The following is a 25,403-nucleotide window of genomic DNA, read 5'->3' as shown; positions in this document are numbered from 1 at the left end:
AAAAAAGCTCTGATAAACACATCTGCCCATCACCACACAGCAGAAAAGTTAGTGTGTCTACACATGAGGAGTAACAGCTCGCATTTCACTCGCTGTCAACTTGTGGGTTACCGACACTCAATACTGTGCCTGAACACATCTTGTGTCGACAAAGACCACGGTCCCAACACCAGAAGTTTTCAAGGACTTTCCAGGCCCAAATCCCTCAAATATAAGGGTCTAACATGGCATAGTTTGAGATACGGATATAGGTTAATTACTTCCAGACAACAGTTAAAATATTAAAAGACCTTCAATTTCTATTCTTGCTCAAAATATGTACAATTTCAATGACCCATGTCTATTTATGTATATTCTAAAAAACTCTCAAGGCATTGATTTTTTCCCTCCAATTCAAAAACCTTCAAGAATTTCAACGACTCACGGGAACCCTGACAGACTAAGACTAAGACTATACTTGCTCTGCTAACATGCTGCTCACACATACACCTTATAACACCTTACACAGACATGTTGTCAGCGACTATCTGGTTAACATAGTGAAGCATTTTGCAGCTAAGCAGCTGGATATTTCCCTCAGGGTTGCTGGTGACCAAAAACCAAGCTAAAAACCAGAGTGAATATTGAAATTACATTTATCTGGTAGCCAAATACATGACTAAATATGAATGCTAATGTAGCTCCCTATGCAAACTGCTTGCTAACATGTTCACCATTACAACTTTATAATGTGGTCATGTGTCAGTGATACAGCTTGTCGCTTCATCCTTTTAGAGAACAAAGAGAACGAACAGTCGCTCACATGCGAGTCATGAAACATTTCTGAGGGATTCACATGGAGGAGCATTTGTCTGTGAACACTGCAGGGAGGACAATAGATCCACAGGCAGCTGCTGCAACTATCAACAAGAATATCTGGCTGATTTAAGCTCAAGTTACAAAGATGTTAATCTTTTTCTGCTGTTTCAGTCCATAAAATGCATCATTCATCCGTTCTCCTATTGATCATGCTATCCCTGTCTTTTTTTATCTGGAGCAGAGCATCTAGGCCACAACATCTCCACACACATAGGCGCGCGCACAGACTCACGCACACACAGGATGTATCCTCCCAGCTGCTTAGTCCACCATTGTAATCCATCTTTGCTCCATGCCAAAATTCATTCCAGCACCTGCCTTGGCCATGCTGAGTCTTCCCTGGTACTGGTATACTTGTGTATGTGTATGTGTGTGTACCTAAGCTGCAGGCGAGAGCAAGCTAATAAATCCTCTCCTAAAGCGTCTCTTGCAATAATGAGACACCTCTCACCTTTCCTCCTGTTTTACGCCCTCTCTCTTCTCTCTCTTGGGCTGGTAACACACACACACACACACACACACACACACACACACACACACACACCCCAGAACATTTTTTCCACATTTGGACACCACAGCACTCATACTACTCAACTGAATTTTTACGGGTCATAAATATCATTACAAAAAATATGCAACACATATTTTACCCAGCAAAAGAGAGAGAGGCCACTGTCTAATGGGAAAATGAGATAACGAGACGTTTACAAAAGACCTCCAGTAGGCTGAATGGCTGATAATAAAGTGGCTGCTATCAGCGAGAAGGTTAAATAGCTGATATTAGTTTCACGTTATCTCCATCCACCACAGGAGGAAAACTCCTTCCTACAAGAAACTGAGATAAGCTCTGCAAAGACCAAGATGGATAGATGGAACAGAGGAAGTACCTGCACATTACACTTTGTGTAACTTGTCTCTACAGGAAACTAATCCTGCAGCATAGACTGGCTGCAGCTTCCAGTGAGTCTAAATGCACTGGCTGCTTTCTCATGCAGCAGTTCAGGGCTGAGGACTATTTGACCTGAGGCGAACGTTCAATAAAAGATAAACAACAAGGTGAAAATAAGAGATCCTTGATGTTGAACACAATATTTGTAACAGAAGATCCCATTCACCACATTCTCTGTAAATGACCATCTCAACAGGATAAACTTGATCTTACAACAGTTGAATTATGTATATGGACCGGGTAAAGTGTCAACTGCAGAGCTACCATCACTTTGAACAGCACTTAGGCAACATCCACACTAACACATTTTTAACCTTTGCTACTGTACGTTTAAGCCTAGTGTCCAAAATACTCTGACGTTTTAGCATCCCTAAAACAGAGACTTTTGGAAAGGGCTGCATTTTAGTCTGAATGTGCAGAAACATTTGGAAGAGACTTTTGGAAACAACAACGCAAACACAAAACATCACTCCTGATTGGCTCTTATCAGTCATGAGGTGTCCTTCCCTGATTCATCATATCGCTATGATGTGACCTAATTCAACATGGATACAGCTGTTATAGGGCTGCACATTATGGTAAAACAAAAACAAAAAATCATTTTGCGGTTATTTTGACAGACATTGCAATTGTGACAGGATTTACGACTGGGAGTGATAATTTTTGCATCACAATATTCATTTTCACTGAAAACAACATTCAAATTATGGTGATGTGACATTTGTTGGGGTCTGTACCAAACAAAAATGTTTTCTTACATCTGGAGAAGAAGATTTGTAGGCCTGGACATCTCTACAGCACTACAGTACTATTACTGTTTTGTCACACATTTGACCTTTAACAAAAAATGGCAGCTTCTGCAATTTGGATAGTGAACTTGGCCAAATTGCTATTTCACAAATATTTATGATTTATGAATTGTACAGCTTTAAGCTGTTCTCTACTGAATGCCATGTAGTCAATATCAAATAAATAAATACATACACCAGAACAAATATACATAAATGGGCAATAAATACATAAATAAACTAAAATATGAATGTATAAATGAGTCAATATAGTTCAATTAAAACTAAAAAAACATTTTTAAAAAGTTTTTTTTTTTAAAGGAAAACTTTTATTCATTTCAGGGGACTTTAAATACATAATTCCTCATTTATTTATTTTAGGATTTATTTCATTGGCATATTTATTTACTTATCTATTTATTTAATATAGACCAAAATGGCATTCCATAGTTCACATAGACAAGTTGGCAAGTTTGAGTGTTTAAAATTAAACTAGCTATCTAATCTTTTTCATTTTAGCCTTCTAAAATCCTCTATCACAGCAGTATAGTAAGTTTTTTACTGTAGTATTGAAATACATTGCTTTTGTTTTGAGTGCCTAATACACCCGTCATGGGAATAGTTGATGTGGTATGAAGGATGTGGCAGAATTTGCGATGGACAAAATGACAGAAGTCTCACGGTAGATGTCTTCATGTCGTCCTACTCTGTTGTCAGTCTCTACTCTGTTGTGAAAAAACAGAAAGTCTAGTCTAGACTAACAGGTTTTTCCATTGTTTCTTATTTAAATTATCATCTTTTTAACAGCTGAAAGTAATTGTAGCAAAAACACATTGCATCATTTACCCTCAGTCTGTACAGTACAGCAACAACATGCATATTTCTGATTTCCTTCTCATCGCAAAGACATTTCCAAGGGTTGAAACACAGTGCATTTTTGTTCAGACAATCAAACCCATACCTGCAACTGCAAATCACATTTACCTGTCACTGTGTGGAGAAATGGATCAACAGGGAGAAGTAATCTCGATGAAAGCAAACACCTCTTCAAGGTATGACTGCTACCAGAAAGTAATTTATAGGCCAGGTTTCACAGGGAAGTGCACAAATGAGACAGCATTTGAAAAAAAGAGAAGCGCTTTGTTTCGCCCATCAAAGACGCAGTAGGTAGGGAACGTATTGCATTTCACCCAGTGTGAATATTTTAAGAGCACTTCTTCATTGGTATAATGAAACATAATACTGAACCACTTGCAGTAAAAGACTCTTAACTTCCCTATACTTCCCTGAGCTGACATTTACTTGACTTTGTTGCTATGCAGAGTACCCATCTTTTTAATGCTGTGCTATTGTACAAAGTTTTAAATTTCCCAAGAGATAGCCGCTGAACTTCATGAAATATGTCACATGTAACACTGTGGGATCTTTCTTCTCAGACTATGATGTAACAAACCAATTATCACAGCGTTCCCAAATGTCAGATGGACTCAAACAAAAGAAATGAGACAATAATGTGTGGCAATAAGATGAAATTACTACATCTATAAAAACCGTCCACCTGAAAAACCTAACAGAAAATTTTAGGAACTTTCTTGGCAGACAATAACATGAGGAAAACCTTTATGTTTAACTTGTTTATTTTCTAACCATGAGCTTAAAAGCCAAAATATGACATTAAGGAGCACAAATGAACTAATCCAAGAACTCATCTGGGATGACTGTACTGTGTAAGTGCTCCTGGTATGTCATCTATGTTTCTGCGGTATATGTTTCATCTGCAGCTCAACACTACCACCTAGTGGACAGAAAGATGACGTACATGCAACACCGACTTTTAATGTATTGGTGCTGGCGTTATGACTCTCAACATGGCTGATACATTAATGATCAAACTGCCTACAGGACACAGTCTAACTCGTCCTATATTGACTGATATTGACTGTTATCAATGATGAGCACTTAGCACATTTTCTTCCATTGATTAGTGAAAATGATTTCCTGTGTCATTATTGTAGGACCTGGGACTGATATCATATCATATCTTCTGAACTGTGGTATAAACAAATTACATCATGCTCAAAGTCCCCTCCAACAACTGCTCACATGTGCATAATTGGACTGTAAAACTAAAATAAAGAATAAATAAAGAGGGAGTTTAAAGGGAAGCTGTCAAGGACTTTCTGGCTGTATTACAATTAATCTGCTAGTCACCTCATGTCTAGCACTGCTGGTAGTAATCAGCACAAAATGAATACAGCCATAACTGTCTTAATGTAGTTTAGGCGGAGATCATATGAGTGTCAAGTCAAGACAGACAGTTGAGAAAAAGAGACGGTGGTTGGGGGTGAGACATTTCAGGAATTGCGGGCGTGTAAAAATACACGCACACACTACGCACTTTAAAAAAACATACCTGATAGAAACTCTTAGCCGTTTCATGCGGCCCTCTGATGAACTGTGCCACACTTTTCTTTTTGATGATCCCGACATAACCTGCAAAGCAAAACAGCATGCATGACTCTTCTCAGACTGTCTGAGATTCTGCAGAGCAATGAATCATTTCCTATCCAAGATGCAGCAAGTGTACATGCTGCTGCTAAACACATAACATATTTGTTGACACAAACAAATAGCAAATTTTAAAAGGGAAGAAAGTAGAAAAAGGCACTATATATCACTGGTAAAGTACAAGTTAACTTTGATTTTCTACATGATTGTGTTCTGGAAGAAAAGCCCCAACAACCAGACTCTCCAGTGTGATTTAGGAAAGTAGCAGTAGCAGCTTTTCTCTGATACGCCCAAAACACTTCAAAAAACAGTGGGTCAATATCAGGACAAAGGAACAAGCACTCCCTGTGATAAAACTTGCAGTAGACTGCAGATAAGTGGCGTAATTTCTGAAACCACTCTATTATTAAAGAACTCAAATCTGTTGAGAGACACACAGGAAAGCAGTTGTGAAGTTGCACCACGGGGAGGGTTGACAGAGTTGACATGAGGTAAAATATGCCAGACTTTCTCCAGCAAAATGCCCAATAAACTGATGTATGGAATGAAAACTTTCTCTTAAAAGTTGCACTGACAGATTTTTAGGCCACTTCAGCATGGTGGGAACAAGCTTTGACCACAGTATTGACATATCATCACCTTTTAAGCTGAACTTATTTGAAAGTAGTTGCTCATTTCAACATCCAATAGTTATGGTGCAACATTATTGTTCATTTGGAGATGTGTCTCTGGTCTCTACCAACTAGGTCCATCAAAATATCAACATATCACATGTCGATTTTGAATATTTAAAATAGTTTAAAAAACTATAAATCGAAAATGGTATTGAATATGGATATTTTTAAAGGTATTGTATCAAATTTAGAAATTGCAGTATTGTGAAAACACCACAACTAACTCCTGCGGGAAATATCTGGCTCTTTAGCTGCTTAACGCTCCAATGTGTTCACCAGCCAGCTTCGTCTGTCTGCTGTTTGGTACCAAGCAGGAAGTCTACAGTGGGTTTTAGATTGATTGTAGTAAAAAACAGCTGCCTGCTGTGGCTGTGAGAGCGGTGACAATGAACCAAAACAGTGAAGTTGTGGACCGGACCATTAACAATGAGCTGAAAGTCCGTAGAAAGCTCTGCAGCGCTGAAGGGAGCTGCAGATTCAGGGGATAATTCTCTATAGAGGTAGCAGATCATTACCTGACCCTCTAAACCCAATTTACTCCATAATAACTAAATGGGAGTATCCAGGCTCTGTCCCTTCCTGTGTCCTGGTTGGCCTGGGTCCACTGTAGTGGATAATCTGCCCTGCTTTAACAGAGATATCAGTCGGTGCAGAATACCAACTGAGATCAATGCCAAGATGAGTTGGCATAAGCAACTTGTTTGCTTTAATTTATCTCTCTAAGGTAAATATTGCACAGTGTAATGGCTGTAGAAAAATGACAGCATCCGCATATAGATTGGTTGCTTATAAGTCACACTATCACTATGCTAATCGGTCTGCCACCGGGCTTTCACGGAAAAATGAAGTAATGCAGAAAGAAAGCACATCAGCCAAAACAGAAAAGGGGCACTGTGTCACGGTATCTATCCCGAGGTCAGACAACGACTGGAATAACTCTACACCGCAAAAGAAAAGCTTCCCGCTGATGGAGAAGGGAAAGATGACCGAGAAGGAGAGCGATAGACACCGAGGTAAAACAAGAGCGAACGGACCGGCATTCACTTGATGAGGGCGCTGGTGCTGTCTCACTGTCTGACAGATTGACAGTGACAGTATTATATCAAAGCAAAATGCTGGTTCATCCCAGTTATAAAAACAAACAATCCTTCTCACTTACTTACTTGAGAAATGACTAACAGGAGACAAACAGGAAAATGTATTTAAACAATAATAAAGAATGATGCCACTGCTGAAAATGTTTTTGATGATTGCAGTACTTTGAGTTCATAGAAATAGAAGTGTAGCCAATTCTAAATTATTCCCAAAGCTACAGTAAACGGGAGAAAAACACTGCGAGTTACACCCTCACAAAATGTTCTCTATACCAACACAACATGTGCAACTCTTAAACTATTAATTCTCTGCACTGCAACTAGAATCATCTTTCATGATTTACTTCTAGCAGTCAGTCACACACACATAAACAAATACAGAAAGTATATCATGTACTCAGGAGAAACATTTGAGCTCATTCTAACCTTTCATGGTGAGGACACCACGGCAGAAGTCTTTGAAGTTGATCCTCCCATGACAGTCGGGGTCCAGACATTTTGCCAACTTCTTCACCTGTGGAAAAGTACAGAGACGCCACGAAGGCTATCAGAGCACAAACACATTTCTGCTCTGTTCATGCACACTAAATGAAATTATGAATGGGTTATACTTTTCCCTGCAGCACAAAACAGGTCCTGCAGAGCAATTAATAAATATCCTGTGAAGGACTGGTTATTTTTTTTCACATTTTTGTACGAGTGTTTATGTTACGGTAACATCATACATACAATGGAGACAGAAATTCGTTGTACAAAAACTTTTTCCTTTTTCGTTTGCAATATCAGGGCTCCAGGGACCAATTTTGGTCACACATGCACCCAAAAATCTGTCAAGTGCGACAAAACATTTTCATCGGTCAGATCTTCGTATAGCATGGATCTTTGGCCGGATTTTTAAAAAATTAGCCAATATATATATTTTTTTTTAACAAACACCAACTGGGTGTGTAGACAGTTGCCTTTGAACAAATGTATTCCTGTTTAAAATAATGTACATAATTTGCTAAGAAATTAAATTGTATTATTGGCAGGACCTAAATGAAAATGGTAGGCGCACCAGTGCAACCAGTGATGAAAACTTAGTCTGCTGCCTTGATTTCAGTGAAGCTCAATATCCAAATCACAAAAGGCTAAAAATGTATTGGTAAAGGCAAAAGAAAAACAGCATTATAATGACACACTGTAGTGGTGCAGAGATACCCTGGACAACAAATCTTGTTCTCCAAATATAAGAAAACATGTTTGTCGACCCCAACAAATGTAGGCATGCCACTGGCTTAACAGAAGAGAGCATTCGTTGATAGTGTTATTAGCTACAGGTGTGCTTTTGTTGCAACACCAACTCAAAATGCCTACTGTGAAAAATGGCTATTGTCTGTTCAAAAACCCAGTTACACCTATCGGTGGCAGCAGGCTATTGAAAAAATACCTGTGTAGTCAAGAAACCTTCAGCTACTTGTATAGATATCACACAAGTGTGATTGTGTGCATGTGTGAGGTCTGTGCCTCCCACCTTCACCATTACACCAGTTGGTTTCACGGACAGAGAGGTGTCTGAAGTGTACAAACCTGTCATCAGTACATGACTCATCGCACCAAGGCTCCTTTCAGAGTTGCACACTGCTGCAAAGAGTGTTATATCATTATAGCCATATTAAGCATGATAGTTTAAAGACAGAGTATTCGGCCATGCTGCAACTATCCTCTCTTTTCATTATTGATGCAAACATCTCTGTATGGTCTTTGAAATGCAGAGCTACACCATGCATGCCACGCTGTATATTAACACCAACTTATCTCTCTCAAACAGAACGGCAGAAACTTTTTTCAAACACAAATTTTAATTTTACTTCAGAGCATCTTCTATGCGATGCCTTGCAAACAAATGTCACAAGGGATGTTAAAATACATAACCTTGTAGGATTATAACCCCAACAATATGTGACAGTTTACTGCCTTTATCACCTTGAAAACCAGCCTATAGCCACAATGGTGTCTGCAATTATTATTACATTGCACCTAGTGATTGTGTCAGACAACATAATATTTAATATTTAATATTAGAGTAGAGTAGTAGAGTAGTCTAGATATTGACAGTATAGAAGTCGTTACAATCAAGAGTTTGGGAGTTTGTGCCCAGCCAAGTAAAGGCAATCTTCTTATTAGATCAGCATATGTAAATGTGCATCTGGCCTGATGGTGAGGCACAGATGTCCAAAATAGACTGGAATCATCTTTTGTGGGCCCATGAAACTTTGATATATTCTTGAGTAATAGTGGAAAATTTGTTCCAATAACGACACAAGATAAAAGTGCAAAAGGTCCCAACAATCATTAGAGAGTATTCCTCTGGGAACCATTAAAACATGGATATTTGGCTGGTAGCTGTCTTATTCACAGAGCTACTGAAAAACCAACAGACAGACAATATAACTTCATCGTCCGTAGGCCCTCACTGACGCAAAATTTCCCACAATAAAAAAAATATATCTGTAAATAACTTTCAACCTGAGCCAAGACCGAGGGTAGTGGGATGGTTTAATAAAGTAACGTGTATCAGGTGCAATTTCACACATATGTATAACGGGAGTATTCAAAGTACATGCAGATCCTGACTCATGAACTTACCCACATTCACATCATCACTGAAGAGAGCTGCTGCCTTTAAGCACTCTGCACCATGGCTGAATAATGCATTACTCTCTTTGCAAGCTACCCACAGCCATTTCAATTTTAACAGGACTAATTTTAGCATTGGTCTGTGGCTGAAACAACTTCAGGGTTTTTGCAGGTTAGAGAAACAACTGAGGTAGACATAGTACTACAGGAACATTCATGAAATACTGCCTTGCGTATTATTACAACAAATAGCACACACACTCACAAAGTTCATCTCATGTTCTTGTAACTATCATCCTGGCAACTCGGTCACATTTGTAGTACAGCTGATTAAAGCATTTTGAGGTCTTTTAAATTGAGGTTAGGACATACATCTATCTGTTCTAATCTATTCATCTATTTGGATAAAACCCATTTTAACAGATTCAGATAACTCAGCCGGTCCTGTTGAAGACTGTTGACAGTCTAGATAACGGTTTCTGACTTTTTAAAGGTGAAATAAAGGGTATAGAAAAGAGGACAGAGGGATTACTGTAGGATTATGTGAACGTATGTGCACGTTTGCATGTGACTGTACTACTGGGAGAAGAGTGTCACCCACTGTGTGCAATAGTAGGTCAGGTTGTCACGAAGCAGCCGGTGGGATTTGCTCATATAGGACAATGACATGAAAGGGCAACGCATGCAGTGAAACTAGGAAACTGCTTCATACAGTACATCAGATAGATGAGTTTTTTCTGTACACAGTCTTAATTAGGTCACATGATCATCACCAAATATATAATGTTTTGTTGTGTGAATTCTGAATTAGTTTCTATACAAGAATCTTATACCTATTCCTGGATCATTAAAACAAAGTTATCCTGTATGAATAATAATCAAAAACGAATAAAAATGGTAATTTGGTGCACTGTGGAGTGTAACGTGTGTTGCATTATGCTACATAGGATCTACTAACATAGTTCTTTGAGATATAAATTGCATCCACTTCAACCCATTTCCCAGGTCAGTGAAAAGCTTCCCCCGAGAGCTAATCAGCGCCTCCACAATGTTCCTGCTGACGAGCAACACAACACTGGGGAGCCAATCAGCGACAGTGTTCAATTACCCTGACAAGCAGTGAGACACAGAGAGGCACGTCAGCTGTGACACACGCACTGATAAAAAACATCTAATATACAGCCAATAATTCACCCTTATTCATCACAGAAGATCTATATGTCAAGGGTATGTTCCACAAACAGCATCTGGATTCAAGGCCTGTTGGGAAAACTTAAGAGAAAAATGATTTAACTGAAAGAGTTTTTAAGCTTGGATTATCCACAAATGACATACAGATTTTAGTGTTTGTTTCATCAGTTACAGTACCAATACTAATATCAAAAGCCCAGTACAACCACAGTTTGGCCTCAGACTTGGGACAGTCTCTCCTGGTAACAAACAACATTCTCAAGCAGGGATTTGAGTGAAGCAAAATGTGTGTAGAAAATCAATAAATCACACTTGGATTTCCTTTTTCGGTCCGAAATACATTCATACACCAAGCATCTTCTAAACTGCTGATCCTGATAAGAGTCTCAGTCAGCACAGACTGGGTGAGAGGCAGGATACACCCATCCTGAACAGGTCACCAGTTTAAGTTTAAACACACTTCAGATGTAACGTGTTAGGGATATACGTTTTATAGCACTTTATGTAGGTTTTTTAGAGTTTAAAAAAACCTGAAACAAAACTTTTCAGTGAGATCCCTTAAATGTGGTCATTAAAGAAGTGTTATTTAGTAAACATGTGACATTACGTTGCTGAGAAGAACTTGTCAGAACTCGCTGCTGGATAAATGCCTAGACGTTCACTGAATGTACAATGTAAATTAAGTCAAACTAGCTTAAACACGTCATGCTACAATTGTCTCTGCTTCATACACAAGCAAAACTCACTCAGTTCTCATTTTCTGTGACTGATCTACAAGAAAAGTCTGTCTAATATCACATAATTTAGTCAGATTTAAGGGTTTTTGAATACATGGGTGTTTGTTGCTTGTGAGTGACATGAAGGCTCTGCATGTACAACAAACCACCAGTCATTTAAACTGTAAAATATCCAGCCTCCATTACTACACCTTGTCACAATTTGATGACCACATTTGTGAGATCATTGCAAAATAATGTATGTACATGGATATATTCAGTTTATAGAGGATATTGGCTGGTTTTTACTACTTAACAGCATTGCCCCAAAGATACAGTATCTGTGTGGCACATTTATCCAACTTTATCTATCCTCCCCTCTTCACTGAGTTGCAGTCCTCTGCTAGGCCAGTTCGCTTCAAAGTTATTATTTACATGTCAGCTTCATCCCCTTTTATTGCTGGATTATGCCAAATGAATATAATAATGGATTTCTATTATGGATACCCTTCTATGTATGTTGATCTGTTGCCTCTGACACAACACTAATGTAGCTCTGCTTTAAGGCTCCAAGCTGAAAACATGTAGCCTACTTATGAACCTCCTCTGCAGCAGGTTCAAATGAGCTCTTCCCAAATTGCATCATGAGTCAAAATAAAGGTGGAACTTCGAGTCAGCCTTTTCATCACATAACATGAAGTAGCAAGACAGGCGAGTTTCAGTTGTCTATGAAGTTTCAGAAAACAACAGGCTATAGCCGAGCACCTTACTTCACTGTAATAGTCTATCGTTTGTGAAAAGGACGATAAAGTGTCCAGGAAAAAATGTTCTCACCTGTTCTGCCTGACCGAACTGAGAACCGAGCTGCACCAAGTGTTCGGGGCGGATGAAACCGTCCGAGTCCTCGTCACACACGTCGAACACCTCTTTGAGTTTCCTCACAAAAGTCAGCAGATGCTCCTGCTCACGAATCAAGTTTTCACCCATCTCTTTTTTTGCTCTCTTCTTCCTCTTTCGGGATGTTTCACCCCGACGTGACTCTCGACGGCACCATGTTTGTTTAGGAGCAGCTCGAGCTGCGCGCGTGTCACGAGAGGAGCTCGTGGATGCTGCTGGTGCTGCGCGCGAGAGGAGGAGTGATGCTGAGTGCTGATGGACGGAGGACAGGTGACGACCCGGAAGAGAGGAGAAACACAGAGCAGCAGCTTTTCATCAGCAGCTATGTGTAGAAAAACACTTTTCACTTCCCACTCAGTTTGTCATCACATTTTCACCTCCATTGAAGTGTTTGGAGAAAAGCTCGTTACCATAGCAATGATGCGCAGTAATATGGACCAAAATCAGGAGTTTAAACCACATTCTGAGCTACACCCTGCCATTCATTCACACAACACCTGACCACAATAAAGAAGTCAGGGTTAAACAAGGTCAGTTAACAGATTTGCAGAAGTGTGAAAAGTGATCCAGACTGTCTTTGCCCTCATTGAGTCGTTGATATTAGTTGAATTCAAAATGCAGTTGAGGTAAGCTCTCTCAGCTCCTTTCAAAAGTGTTGAGCCCTACTAACCCCTGTTTTACTTTGTTAAACACACTTTTATACAGGAATGCGTAAACTGAAATAATCAAACATCTTAAAACTAGATTTTAACTCAAGCTTAAAGAGGAGAGGGTCTGGAGATTATTGACCACGCCATATTCAGCATGTATATGATTAGAACTGTTATTTTATGTTGACATTCATTATCTGTTTATAAACCACTCCTCTATGTATGTGTACCCATATTAGGAGTTCAAGTTGTTGGCAAACACTCATATCTGCTTACAACGCTATTAAAGTGTGTTATAAACCTTTTAGTAAATATTTATTAAGCTTATAAATGCTTAATACAGGGACTTCAAAGTCTTGCCTACCCGTAAGTGAATATCCTGCTTTAGTGTCGCATTATCAAACAAACACATTTAAACTCATTGTCGACGTGTTCTCTCACAACAGACCCAGTTGACAACACCTCCGAACTAGCACTGTTTTTATTTTTAACCAAGGTCTGCATTGTTGATGATGTTGATGTTCTTTTTTGATCAATGCACCTCTTACATCACCAAAACCATCTGCAATTTTCTCTGTGCCTCTTCCAAATCTGGAAATTGTTTGTGACAAAGAAATCTTGTCCTAATATCCTTTGCTATGTCTTTAGGTGTTCCACGGTTGAGCTCCTGATGCATCTAAGAGATTTTGTTCAAATATATTTCGCTGTCACGTCACTGTGTTTGTTGAGGTATTTAAAATGCCCAAAACAGGCCAAGAATCTTTGTGATGTCATGAATGCACAGCAACAGCTGTATGTGAATCGGTTTCGTTAGCGAACATTAGTTAACATTTCTCAGGAAAACGGAAAATGAAAAGGCATTTTATAGAGCTGAGGTCGTGGTTTTTAAATCTATCTTACTTCCTCCTGTCTATTTGCGTCCATGGCTGTATTTCTCAACACACTTTATTTTGGCATCTTATCAGAGACAGTGTTGAAAGGTGAATAATGTTAATGGAGACATATAATGCTGATTTTCAGGTTTATCATTTTATTTTGGGTTACTACTAGAATAGGTTTACATGCTTTAATGCTCAAAAAACCCACCAGTTTTCTTATGCTGTCCACTGCTGCAGCACTGTATCCCCCCCTCTCTCTGAAATGCTCTGTTTTTCAGCCCACATACCCAGCCTGCTCTGACTGGTCAGCTCACACAAGCCTGACTCATAATCAACAGATCAAGAGAGCAGCTGTTCTAACTCAATTCTTACGAATCAAACTAGACGCTAGGCATAAATTATGCGAATGTGTGACATGGTGACACAATGTGATGTCACAAAGTCATGGAATTAAAGGTGGGACTGCTGACAAGGCGTTTCAGGACCAGCGTTTACTGTGGGAGAGAGGAGCTTCTGTTGGTGTGAACCTTTTTAAATTTCAAGATCTTTTTCATGTGCAAGAACTACTATGAAACACTGAAGGGAAGTGGGGAAAAAACGAGAAAGCCTCAGAGGTCTCCTTTGATAAGAGAGAGGAACAGAAAGCACCAGTTCCTCGATCACATACAAAGTATACTGTATGATGTAAAGTTACTGATTTGTGAGGACACACTGAGCTACATTCTGTGAAAAACATCCTATTTTGTGTTGTCCTGTAAAATGATTGGAATAATTCTCATGTCTTTTATGTCAACTCTAAAGAAACGTCTCTTCTTTTACACCCTCCTGTGAATAATCATGGTTAAAATGGGGATTTTGTGTTTTATTTAGAAAATGATTCAGAGGTGGCATTTTTTTGAATAACTCATCTTCTCTCATATAATAAACCACCAGTTGTTTTTCTCGTGAGTCATTGTATTCGCTTCCCTGTACTTTACATGCTTGTTTGTATATTTGGTGGGAATATGACACATTTCAAAGAGCACTTACAAAATGTTAATTCTGAGAAAAGAAAGGGGAACTTTCTATAAAGTAGTCCTGTTCAATCCAGTCTCAAATGCTTATAATATATTTTATATATAATGTTTTATTTCACCTGATCACACTCGTAGTAGACTCACAAAGAATAAGTAATCGGCACCAAAGGATCAGCACATTTTTTATGATAGATGAGATTTACTCCTCTATAACTGACTTTGATGTCAGTGAAATACTGAAGAGCCAATTTCCTTTTTGGTGAATGGATAATGAAATCCAAATCCCTACTTTTTCTGGGTGCTAGTGGAGTAATGTTCTCAGACTAATTTGATTTAAATGCCTCATCGTCTTGAGGAATATTTACCACACTGAGATCAATTTAATGTATTATGTGCACTTCAATCCTTTCTTTGAGCTTGAGATTGAAAGTCCTTCTGTTGTTCAAACTAAACTACTTCTGCCTCCCAGAGACTCAACTTTGGAGTTGTTGATACAGTTTATAAACATCTTGTTCCGTCCAACAATGACCTAATTCTTGGTCACTGTTGTCCGATTTCTCTTTTCTTCTATCATCTGCAGAGGTTTTTTCATCTCAGATTTTGCTCTTTTGTGTAGACTAATAAATTCGTCCCAGGTGCAAGGGGGGACAGAAATCATCCGGGGAACACACTTTCACCGTTACCTGGGGTTAGCGACCAGGGAAAACAATGCCTCTTCCTGTTTCAGATGTGCAATATCAGACATGCTTCCTTTGAGCTTCATCCTTTGCGGGAAAAATCCAGCCTGATGACAGGCAGAAAGCGAGGTTTATAGGTAATCCATATGTGAATGGTGTCATTTTTCTACAGCCGTTACTTTGATTTTTAATCCAAAATGATAAGTGGAAGCAAATTGACACTTAATAATTGTCAGTTGTCTATTGCTAGTTAAATAATCTTCTGGAATCAAACATTCACTCACAATAATTAAAAAAACTTAGTGTCAGACTGACATATTGTATCACAGAAAATTAAACTAATGTGTCAGTAACATCTTTTCTCACTGGTGTTGAATTTCAGCACAACTTTAATTCAATGGAGATGACAGTGGATGTGTTTCAAGAGATCTTAAAAGTAGCTTATTATCAAGCACATCTATCACATCCTGATGGCACCAGGAGACTTGTCGAGGAACATTCTCACTTCTTTTCTCATCTTTCAATTTTCTGTGTCCCGATTAATTTATTGACACAGAAACATTTCTTAATCGTGGGTTTGTGAGACGCAGGCCTGCAGCTATTTATTCTTATCATAACATGTTATGTGACCCGTGGACTCCAAAAAAGGAAGTGTGTTTACAGGTTCCACTTCCCCCACCGTTCTGTCTTCAAGAGGATGTCACACATATTAAAAAAACAGACAGAGAGAGGGAGGGGTGGTGGAGAGAAGGAGGGATAGAGAAAGAGAGAGCGTTCTTACTCCAACCATTCAGTCTTCTTCTTGTGTCGAAGATGCAGGTTGTAAGTGGCGGACAATCACTTTGGATATACACTCTGCTATTTACTTCTCTACAGCTTTGCGGTAAGCATCATACTAGAGCTGTTCCCAAACATATTTTTTTCTTTTTGTTTTGTCTTACAGCTTAAAAAAATATAAGTTTCAACTAGAAATACGTATTTATTGATGTTTTTGTCATTGAGAAGATATAAACAATAGAGAAAATGGCCATGAACATGTGACCATTAACGCAAATAATTCTGGCTGTTGTAAATGTACTAAATATTCAAGTGACAGGCAACATCTCTATTTCGAGCTTCATGTTCCTTTTTGAATTTTCTCATCAGCTGCAATCACCAGCTTGGTACAAACTGAGCGTCACCACATGTAGCAATCACAGCTGCTTCACAGCTGCACTGTTGCTCCAGCTCAAAAGGAATTTGTGAAACTCAAGTATGTAGCCTTTGTTATACCTTTCTCTCTCTTGTTTAGGAAGACTATCAGCTTCCACTTCGTCTCCCCCTCTTCCGGCACCTGAACTTAACATCTATTCGAGGTCAGGGGACTCAGTGGTTCTGGTGTGCCGGGCACCAGAGGGCCACCATGGGGTTCTATTCAAATTGTACCGATACAGAGACATGGTACTTTAACTTTTTGAGGATGTGTGTGTTTTTTCTGTCGTGTTTTGTATCCTGTGATTGTATTTATTCTCCGTATTTCTCTTCATTCATTGAGGTGCACTCTCAGGAGCTGCAGTCTGTTGCTGAGGAGGTCCAGTTCACTGTGAGGGTAAACGCAGAGGCTTCAGTCCAGCGTGAACTCTTCTGCTGTCTGTACATGAACCAGGAGGGTCGTTACAGCGCCTTCAGTCCCTATTTGGAGCTGGAGCACCAAAAAGGTGTCTGTATTACTCGCATTTCAACCTATTACATACACTTTTACATTATAAATTTAAAAGGATCTAATACAGGACAAATCAGAGAGGAGATGTGGTCTCAACGGATTAACGTTTGTGGGGTTTATCTGTTCAATCTTCACCTAATCTTGATTCTACATGTGGTATAAAACAATAAACACTCCCATCCGCTCCTCTCCAACCCCCCGAACACACTGCTGCATGCAGGTGCTTTCTGTGGTTTCTTATTGTCCTCCGCTCTGTGGGTGTGTGCAGTGGTGTTACATCCTGCCCTTCATATAGAAACCACACACCCACACAGACAGAAACAAACATCAAACACAATGTGTATTGGCTTCCAGTTGTTGACGGTTATTATAGGAAGTTTGGCTAGCAACTGTGGCGAGCCAAGGTTGGTAGCAATATCTTCTTTTCGTTTTTTTATGAATTATAATCTCAAATTTGATCTTGTTTCACCTCAAGCTGTTTGTGTGTTGGTTGATTCATTTGTTTTGAAATTTGAACTGCTGTATCTACTCTGAAAGTTATCTTAAGTAATCTGGCTTTTGACTATTTTTTACTTTATATTGCCATTTTTATCTAAGTTTTCAATTTGTGTTTCTTGGTGTCTGTGCCAGTCTGTCCATTTTTCCACCTGCCTATATTATAAATAAGGTCTATAACTCAATGTATTTCCAAGTTTAAATGCACAAAATACAAGGTTTTTGCCTTAATTCATCATTTTGAAGTACACACAATATGATAGCATTTAGATTGGTTCCTTGTCAACCCTGTTTTCACTATGCAACTCTGTCTGTCACTGGGAACTACTGTAAATCTCCCAGGAAAATGTAGGCTGAGAGGCATTAAAGCCAGGCTGGAAGCCTGCCACCATTTCCATCTGCTTTCAAGTCTCCAGTATAGACTAAATATATGAATAAACTCATATTTTGTCATGTGTTGGTCATGTGTTGTTGGTAGCTGCTACCCTGAGTAAAACGGAAAGCGATCTGTTTGTCTTGGCACCAACAATACTTCCAATCGTAAATGCTGGGGGTTTAAGTTAAGGTTGAATAAAAGAAGTTGTGCCTTTGAATGCAATTCATTAAAGTAATAATACCACAGAATTATAGCGATAATTGTCTCATTTTCCTCTTCCTTTCTGTACTTCTCCAGATCCTGCCCCTACTCGCTCCACACCCTCTTTCCCTCCTCCGGTCTTGTCTGTGCAGCCCTCGACTGGTGTGGTAAAACGTGGGGCCACACTCTCCTTCAGCTGCTCGGTCCCCACCCTTCTTTCCGGGCCTCAGTCCCAGTCTACCTCTAAAAACAAACCGGTGGCCTTCCTTTTGCTGAGGACTGCCGAGGGATCAGGGACGACATCCATTATCTCAACCAGCCCGGTGTCAAACCGTGAACCCCAGCCGGGAGTCTTCACTGTTGGGCCAGTGAGGGGAGGAGAGGAAGGCGAGTACACCTGCCTCTACCAGATCACCAAAAGGAGAGGACTGGTTAATTCAACTGTCAGCAACATGATTCAAATCACAGTTACAGGTGAGGATGTCGCGCTTAGAGCCCCTACTCAGTGCTTTGAATAAAATGTTGGCAATGTAAGTTTCTGTAGACCAAAGATACATTGAATGTCTATGTTTAATATAACAACATTTTCCTGCAACACAGGTAAAGTGACATAGTTCAGATGACATCTATATGAGCTGATGTGAGATGTGAGATGATGCAAAGCAGCAGAGAACAGACTTTTGTGAGTACAAAAGCTGGTGTTTAAACCCAAAACATTATCTTTTCCTTAACCTAACCAATGGTTTTTATGCCTAAACCTAACAAGATCTTAACACAATTTTGTCACAACATAAAATTTAAACATGTCTGGGTTTTGCAGAAACGTACTATGCCAACATTTATTCTGCCGATTGGGTAGCAGCGAGGGCCCGTCAACTCTTGCACAACATCCTTGTTAAGATTGACCTTGCTACCCCATTTATTTATGCATTTATGCATCTTAACGCTAAGCTGTTTTTGTAGTTGTTTTTCTTTGCATTCCTCAAAATATATTTATATATTTCATTGATCTGGGATGTTTGTCTTCTCTTAAATATTGTTTTTAGTTTAGAAATGATTTTCTTCTATTATTATGATGCAGATTAGAAGAAAAAAAGTGTACCAATCGCTGTCTTTAAAACCTTTAAAATGAGCAGAGAAGGTGAATTAATTTATCAACAGAACTGGAAAGTGTTGCAGTGCTTTACAGAAATTGGAAAAGCTAAAAAGTATTTCTTTTATTTACATTTGCAATTATTGATGCACTTATCTGCTGATTTGTTCGTCAGTCAATATATTGCTTTTTTTTTAGTTACTGTAGTACTAGTGATTTTTTTTTACTAGAGATTACTTTAATGATTAATTGATACACATGGCAGCACATTTCACTCTCTTTCCGCTTTCCTTCCCAGATGCGTTGCCGGTGCCTACCCTTGTTCTCCAGCAGCAGACAGACGTGTGGCATTTGCTCTGCACGGGGTCTCCTGCCTACCCCGGTGCTGTCTTCTCCCTCTACCTTGCCGATAATGAATTGCTTGTCGCCACTCACCATGCCACCTTGATCCACCATCAGGCCACCTTTCCAGTGCCAGTCCAGGAAACACCAGTGGCTTTGTACCAGTGCCAGTACAGTGTCCTCCTGGGGAAGAAATGGAGCAGCTCTGAGCGCAGCCTCCCTTTGGCTGTAACCAGAGGTGCAGATTTAAAGTTGTTCTGTATGTGTGTGTATGATTTAGTTAATCTAACAAGAAATGTGACTGTTTGCTCTTTTCTCATCTTCCAGGAATCCCTACTCTGCCATCACAAGGTAGGCGTACAATACCACGTCATTATTTCATGTGATATTTGAAGTAATGTGAATATCGAGCAGAAGGAATTGAAAGACTAAAAAAATGTCACACTTTCTGATCAGTGATGGATATCCTTACAGCTCGGACAACTTAACAACCGAAGTAGCTCCCTGAATCATACTTCTGCTCCGGAAACCATGAATAAAAATTTTATTTGTTGCACAATCCCTTTTTGTATCTGTGTGTGATGTCTGCAGATGGGTCTGGTGTTGACTGGCCTCTCGTTCTGGGGTCTTTCTCCGCTGTGGTGTTGTTCCTCTTTTCGGTGGCACTCGTGGTTGTTGTTGTACGTAGAAAAGGTACTTCACATGAATCTCTACTTCCTCACTGACACATTTTACTGTCGTGATTATCTTCCCTTGTGAAAGGTTTCATTTCCTCTCTTTCTTCTTTTGTCATCCTTCTTTAAAGTTAAAGCAGCAGCTGAGGAGAAGAAGAAAAGGTATTGTCTTTTGAGTGCTTATTAGTCTCTAGATAGTAAGCAAATGATCACTGTGTTTGTATCTGCAGAATCATTTTGGCGTCGGTGAGTGAGATTTTCTGAGAAAGCCGTGACACATGAGCAACATTTAGAGGCAGCTTTAACTGCAGATTTTCCTCAAGTTGGCAACATAATGACTGTTTATAACAGCTCAGACTTTGCTTAAATATGATATGTAGTTTTAAAATGTTTTATAGCCAGCAGCGAAACAGGAGTTGCACTTTATTAATCCCTCTGCCACAACCTGAAAGCTCTGATGCAGCAGTTATTAAGTTAATTTTCACATAACTTGGTACATAAAACACATTACTTCATTGCCACATTTATGTTTTGGGAATAAATGTTGCTGTGCTGAACTGTTTCAGACAGGATGCAAAGTTCTGGACTCAAGTCCACGCCAAGGACCATGTTGTTGGTGAGTTTACAATAATATTTATAGCTAGTTAATTGTCTATTCTTTCAGTGTCATTTATTTTCTTTGGGATTATTTCAAAAGCACTGCAGTGTATCGCATGGGTAAGTGAAGAGATATACTGATACCAACCACATGCATGCTCTGTCGTTTTGTTTTGCAGACCTTACACTCAGGCGTACAAGCTTCAACTCTCAGGTAAATATGAATCAATACATGAATCTGCAAATGCTAATAAAGAAATCTTGGATGATTCATCAACGCTGACTAAGTTAGCAATAGCTTCCTTTTCCTTTGTACTATTACAACACTAAAGGACTAGGCTGGCTAAGGTTCTGTTTTTGTGAACAAATGACTGAAACCAGCAATGTGCTGGTTCCATCTCTCAATACTTGATTTCCCAAGGCTGTCTATTACACATAGTCTTCAACCCAGTTGCCAGAATAAATCTTGGTGATGTATTAATTGAACCATAGATTTGTTGAACTGTATGTTTCTTCAGGTTCAGGTTATTTTTTATGCCGGGACACGGCCGTGCTTATGGTTTAATTAGGTTTGGACACAAAGTAAACTTGGTTAGGGTGAATGAATGGGTGAATGTATACAGTTTATTATACTGCATTTACAGGAGCAGGATGGTGTGTACAGTATGCGATTGACTCAAAATTAACAGAAATGTCCATGTTCATCATAATGAAGGAATCAGGCTTTGGACACACAATACCTGCTAGTCGGATCAATTCATTGCTGGTTTTGGTCTTTTAATGGGATTTGTTGACAATCAGAAAAATAGGATATTTCCAGCCTTATCCTCTAAGCGTGTTATACCTTGCAATAGCATTAGCCTTCATTTTGACACAGAAATCTGTTGCTGAAGGCCGATCATGTGCAGTCTTCTGACATCAGCCTCCTCTTCTCGCTGTCTTTCCCTTTCTTCTGGTATTTCTGGTATTTCTGGGGCCTCGATGTTTCTCCTGTAGATTCTCTATGACAAACAACTGTTGACTTCCCTGATCCCTTTGCTGTAAACACACTCGAACACACATACGTGGATGCACACAGATGAACACATGTACGCACTCAGTGACAATCACCGAGCACACTGTGAACCCACACATATTCCTTATTAGCACTTGTGCAGGCTTTGGATCCACCTCTCATTAGTTGTAATCACTTTCATTAACGTGCTTGATGAAGAGCTCTAATTAGACTGCAGGCTCTCTCCTTCTCTCTGTGTTACTGAACAAACAACTCAGAAGACAGAACGCTGTTATATCCAGCTGATGGCAAGACTACCAGCTGTCATGAAAACACCCAGGAAACTTAATGTTATCTGATGTGTCCAAGTCTTAGCTGTGTCCTTTTTTGGTTTATTTTTGTCAATTATTTCCTGTTATTTTACATACTGCAGCTACACAGCAAAGAGATACACAGTTTACTTTTATTTTGAATTGGCAACTGCAAATAACTTTCAAATTAATATCTATCAATATCAATATTTACTGAGGACAACAACAGAGAAAGTCTTTGTTGATTCAACTCTGTTGATATGAGGCATTTTCATTAAGAGTATGTGGAGACTGGACGGGATCTCAGGAGTCTGGGCGATGGTGGTGATAGAGTAAAGCTTTCATGTAGTTGATGGAAACTATTAGCCTAATAGCCTAAGCCTGACCCACTCTATGTATCTCTGGTCGGCTTTGACCCGTTTTCAGCCTCCGGTTAGCTTCACTTCTACTGTAAATATAAAATTATGCAGATGTCTAACATGGCAACTGGGCGTAATGCTAATAAGTCATGCATTTAAAGGCGGGACTGCTGATGAGGTGTTTCAGGCTCATCAGGAGCAGTGTTTTCTGTGGGAGAGAAGAGCTCCCTTTGGCACAGACTTGGGCTTTTGAACTTTCAAGACCTTTTACATGGACAATAACCTACATAAGCAGTGATAATAAGAAGCATAATAGTTCTCCTTTAAAATGTGCAACTTTGGCTCTGATGCAGCTTTCAATCTGCAAAGAAACTTGTAATTAAAGTAATCAAAAAGATGTAAAGGAGTAAAAGTCTACAATTTTCCCTCCAATACTGCTACTAATACTCAGTAAAGTTGTACCTCAAAATTGTGCTTAAGTAAGTACTTGAGTAAATGTACTTTGTTCCATTACTGCAGAATTGCAATGACATTGAAAGGCAAGGCAAGTTTATTTGTATAGCACAATTCAGACACAAGGCAACTCAAAGTGCTTTACAGGCGCATAAAAACATTTAAAATACATTAAAACAAAACATTAAAACAAGTTAAGAAATAGACATTAAAACAAAACATTAAAACAAGTTAAGAAATAGGCAAGCAGGCTAAAATAGAATAGATTTCCTATGCACAATAATAGAAAACAAAAGTCACAGAGAAAATAAAAGTTACAGTGCAGTTCAAAGCCTTAAAATTGCTTTGGTGAAAACAGAAAGGTCTTACACTATACGAAAGCTGCAGTAAACAGTAATGTCTTCAGCCCTGATTTAAATGAAAGTGCAGCAGAAACACAAGTGTCTGTTATGGTGACATCAGAAAAAATCAAAAGAGGGATGTTGACAGTGAAGCAAAGAAGAAGAAACAGATAAGGTTATAAGAGGAGGACACCCACAGAGGAAAGTGTTCACCTGAAAGCGGTCTTTCATCTTCAGATCAATCATGCTGGAGAACACACTCGTGTTCTGGGAATGTCAGAAAATGATGATGTATCGATAGTGATGAAAGTCATACTAGATTATGAAATACTCTCTCACTAAAAGTGGTATGAGTTATGCCACATGACATTATACTTCAACTTCACATCACAAGTCAATAAAAAAATCAACAAGAGAAAAGAAACTACTCGCTATTACATGCAAAAGTACACACACATACATTCTCACAGGTTATGATGTTAATATGACATGGTTGAGGTTAGTCATTTTAAAAACAGAGCTCATACAGTAGAACTGTCACAGCCTTCTCAATTAGGTAAAACAGTCAATGATTGGGATTCAGTCTGGATTTGAAAGTGTCAACAGAGATTGATGGGAAAGGCTCGGCCAACGAAAGAGTTCTTATTAAATCAAGGATTGGTAAAGTAACAGGCAACAAGGGGGCGTAAAGGAGTGAGAGCTGAGATCTGTAACAGCTTGTACCTGTGTGTTTATGTGTGTTTATGTGTGTTTACATGCAGGAATGGGCCAGCGGGGATACAGCTACAGAGACAACCTCCAGATCCCCTTTATGGAACTCACTGTCCACTTTCACAACCCCGATCCATCCGATCCATTAGAAAAGTTTGTTTTCTCTCTCTCTCTCTCTCTCTCTCTGTTTACACTTTTTATTCCAGTTTATCAGTGTAGCATCAGTTGGGGTTACACAGCAGGACAGGAAGGGCTATTTCCTCAGTTCCTGTTTCATGTGTAGCAGTAAAATTGCACAATTTGACAGGACACAGTTTATTTGTTTTCCATGTCAGTGAGTCAGTGAATCTAAATACATATTTTATTATTGTTATTATAAAGACCTTGGAAAAAAGCATATGACAAAACACTCTCACCAGAAGGTTCTTTTGGTAGATTCTCTCACAGGGTCTTCATCAGCTGCCAAATGGACTCTGAAGTGAGTTTGTTTTGTCGTATTATCTTCCTATCAAACTGTTTTTAACTGATATGACGAATGATTTCGTTGCGCTATTTACAGATTTGCAGCACATTCCAGCACCTTCGCGACATAATGTAAAACCATTCTGTACATTCTTTAACTCTGTATGGAGCTTTGTACAAAACATCTAACATTGTAATGATAATAACAAAGTGTGAAACAAAAGAAAAATCCATGGCAGTCTTCTGGCAAAAAGGTTACAAAACCTTTAGTCAGATGTCTATTTCAAACTGCCAGAGGAGCGCCTTGGATTTTTCTTTCTCTTTTTTCTTTAACTCCAGTGTTTCCTACCAAAGTCATCACATTTAGTTTTAACTTCCTCAGCTCTACAGACTTTTTCTTTCTGAATAATAAAGTTTATTTATATAGAACTCTGTGTATCAAACCAGTTTGCAAAGTTTTTTACAAGGAAAAAAGAGAAACACACACATGACATCTACACACATATAACACAAGTTATTCATATAAACATGTGTGTCATAAGTTATACTGACAGACCAACACACATAAATGCACATAAGCAAACAAATTACCCAGATCAAATGAGGGGATTTAAATAGTGATTTAATAAATAAACTAGCAACCATCTTGCGATGGGATCTCAACATCTGGACATGAATGAGTAGAGCTGGCTGACAGTAATCCACAACTTAACTCGATGTCGGCCAGGGGAGTGATGTGGGAGGCAATGGCACCTTTCCAGAGGTGGGAACACATAC

At 39.1% G+C, this 25,403-nt stretch overlaps 2 protein-coding genes across 3 annotated transcripts in view; one reads left to right on the top strand and one right to left on the bottom strand.

The window, feature by feature from the left end:
* rab11fip4b (RAB11 family interacting protein 4 (class II) b) overlaps positions 1-12,610 on the bottom strand; it is a 60,926-nt gene extending 48,316 nt beyond the window's left edge. The window contains exons 1-3 of one of the 2 annotated variants that reach the window (XM_084345579.1): positions 12,232-12,610; positions 7,298-7,385; positions 5,009-5,088 (exon numbers count right to left, since the gene is read on the bottom strand). In XM_084345579.1, coding sequence (XP_084201705.1) covers positions 5,009-5,088; positions 7,298-7,385; positions 12,232-12,384 — 321 coding nt within the window. In that variant the 5' untranslated portion in view covers positions 12,385-12,610. The remainder of the gene's footprint in view (positions 1-5,008; positions 5,089-7,297; positions 7,386-12,231) is intronic. The other variant, XM_084345580.1, reaches the window with a different exon arrangement.
* A 3,719-nt stretch (positions 12,611-16,329) lies between these two features.
* On the top strand, positions 16,330-24,974 carry LOC311270547 (uncharacterized protein). The gene is made up of 11 exons (XM_084375487.1): positions 16,330-16,398; positions 16,807-16,955; positions 17,050-17,212; positions 18,386-18,763; positions 19,681-19,962; positions 20,052-20,075; positions 20,316-20,417; positions 20,530-20,560; positions 20,965-21,014; positions 21,175-21,209; positions 24,215-24,974. The coding sequence occupies exons 2-11, from the start codon at positions 16,953-16,955 to the stop codon at positions 24,311-24,313; spliced, it is 1,167 nt and encodes a 388-aa protein (XP_084231613.1). The 5' UTR covers positions 16,330-16,398; positions 16,807-16,952; the 3' UTR covers positions 24,314-24,974.
* Positions 24,975-25,403: the final 429 nt, after the last annotated feature.

Source organism: Pagrus pagrus (assembly GCF_965226575.1).
Source record: "Pagrus pagrus genome assembly, chromosome: 2".
NCBI classification, from domain to species: Eukaryota; Metazoa; Chordata; class Actinopteri; order Spariformes; family Sparidae; genus Pagrus; species Pagrus pagrus.
Note: the sequence above shows the minus strand (reverse complement) of the source record. Positions and strands in the feature narration are given on the sequence as shown.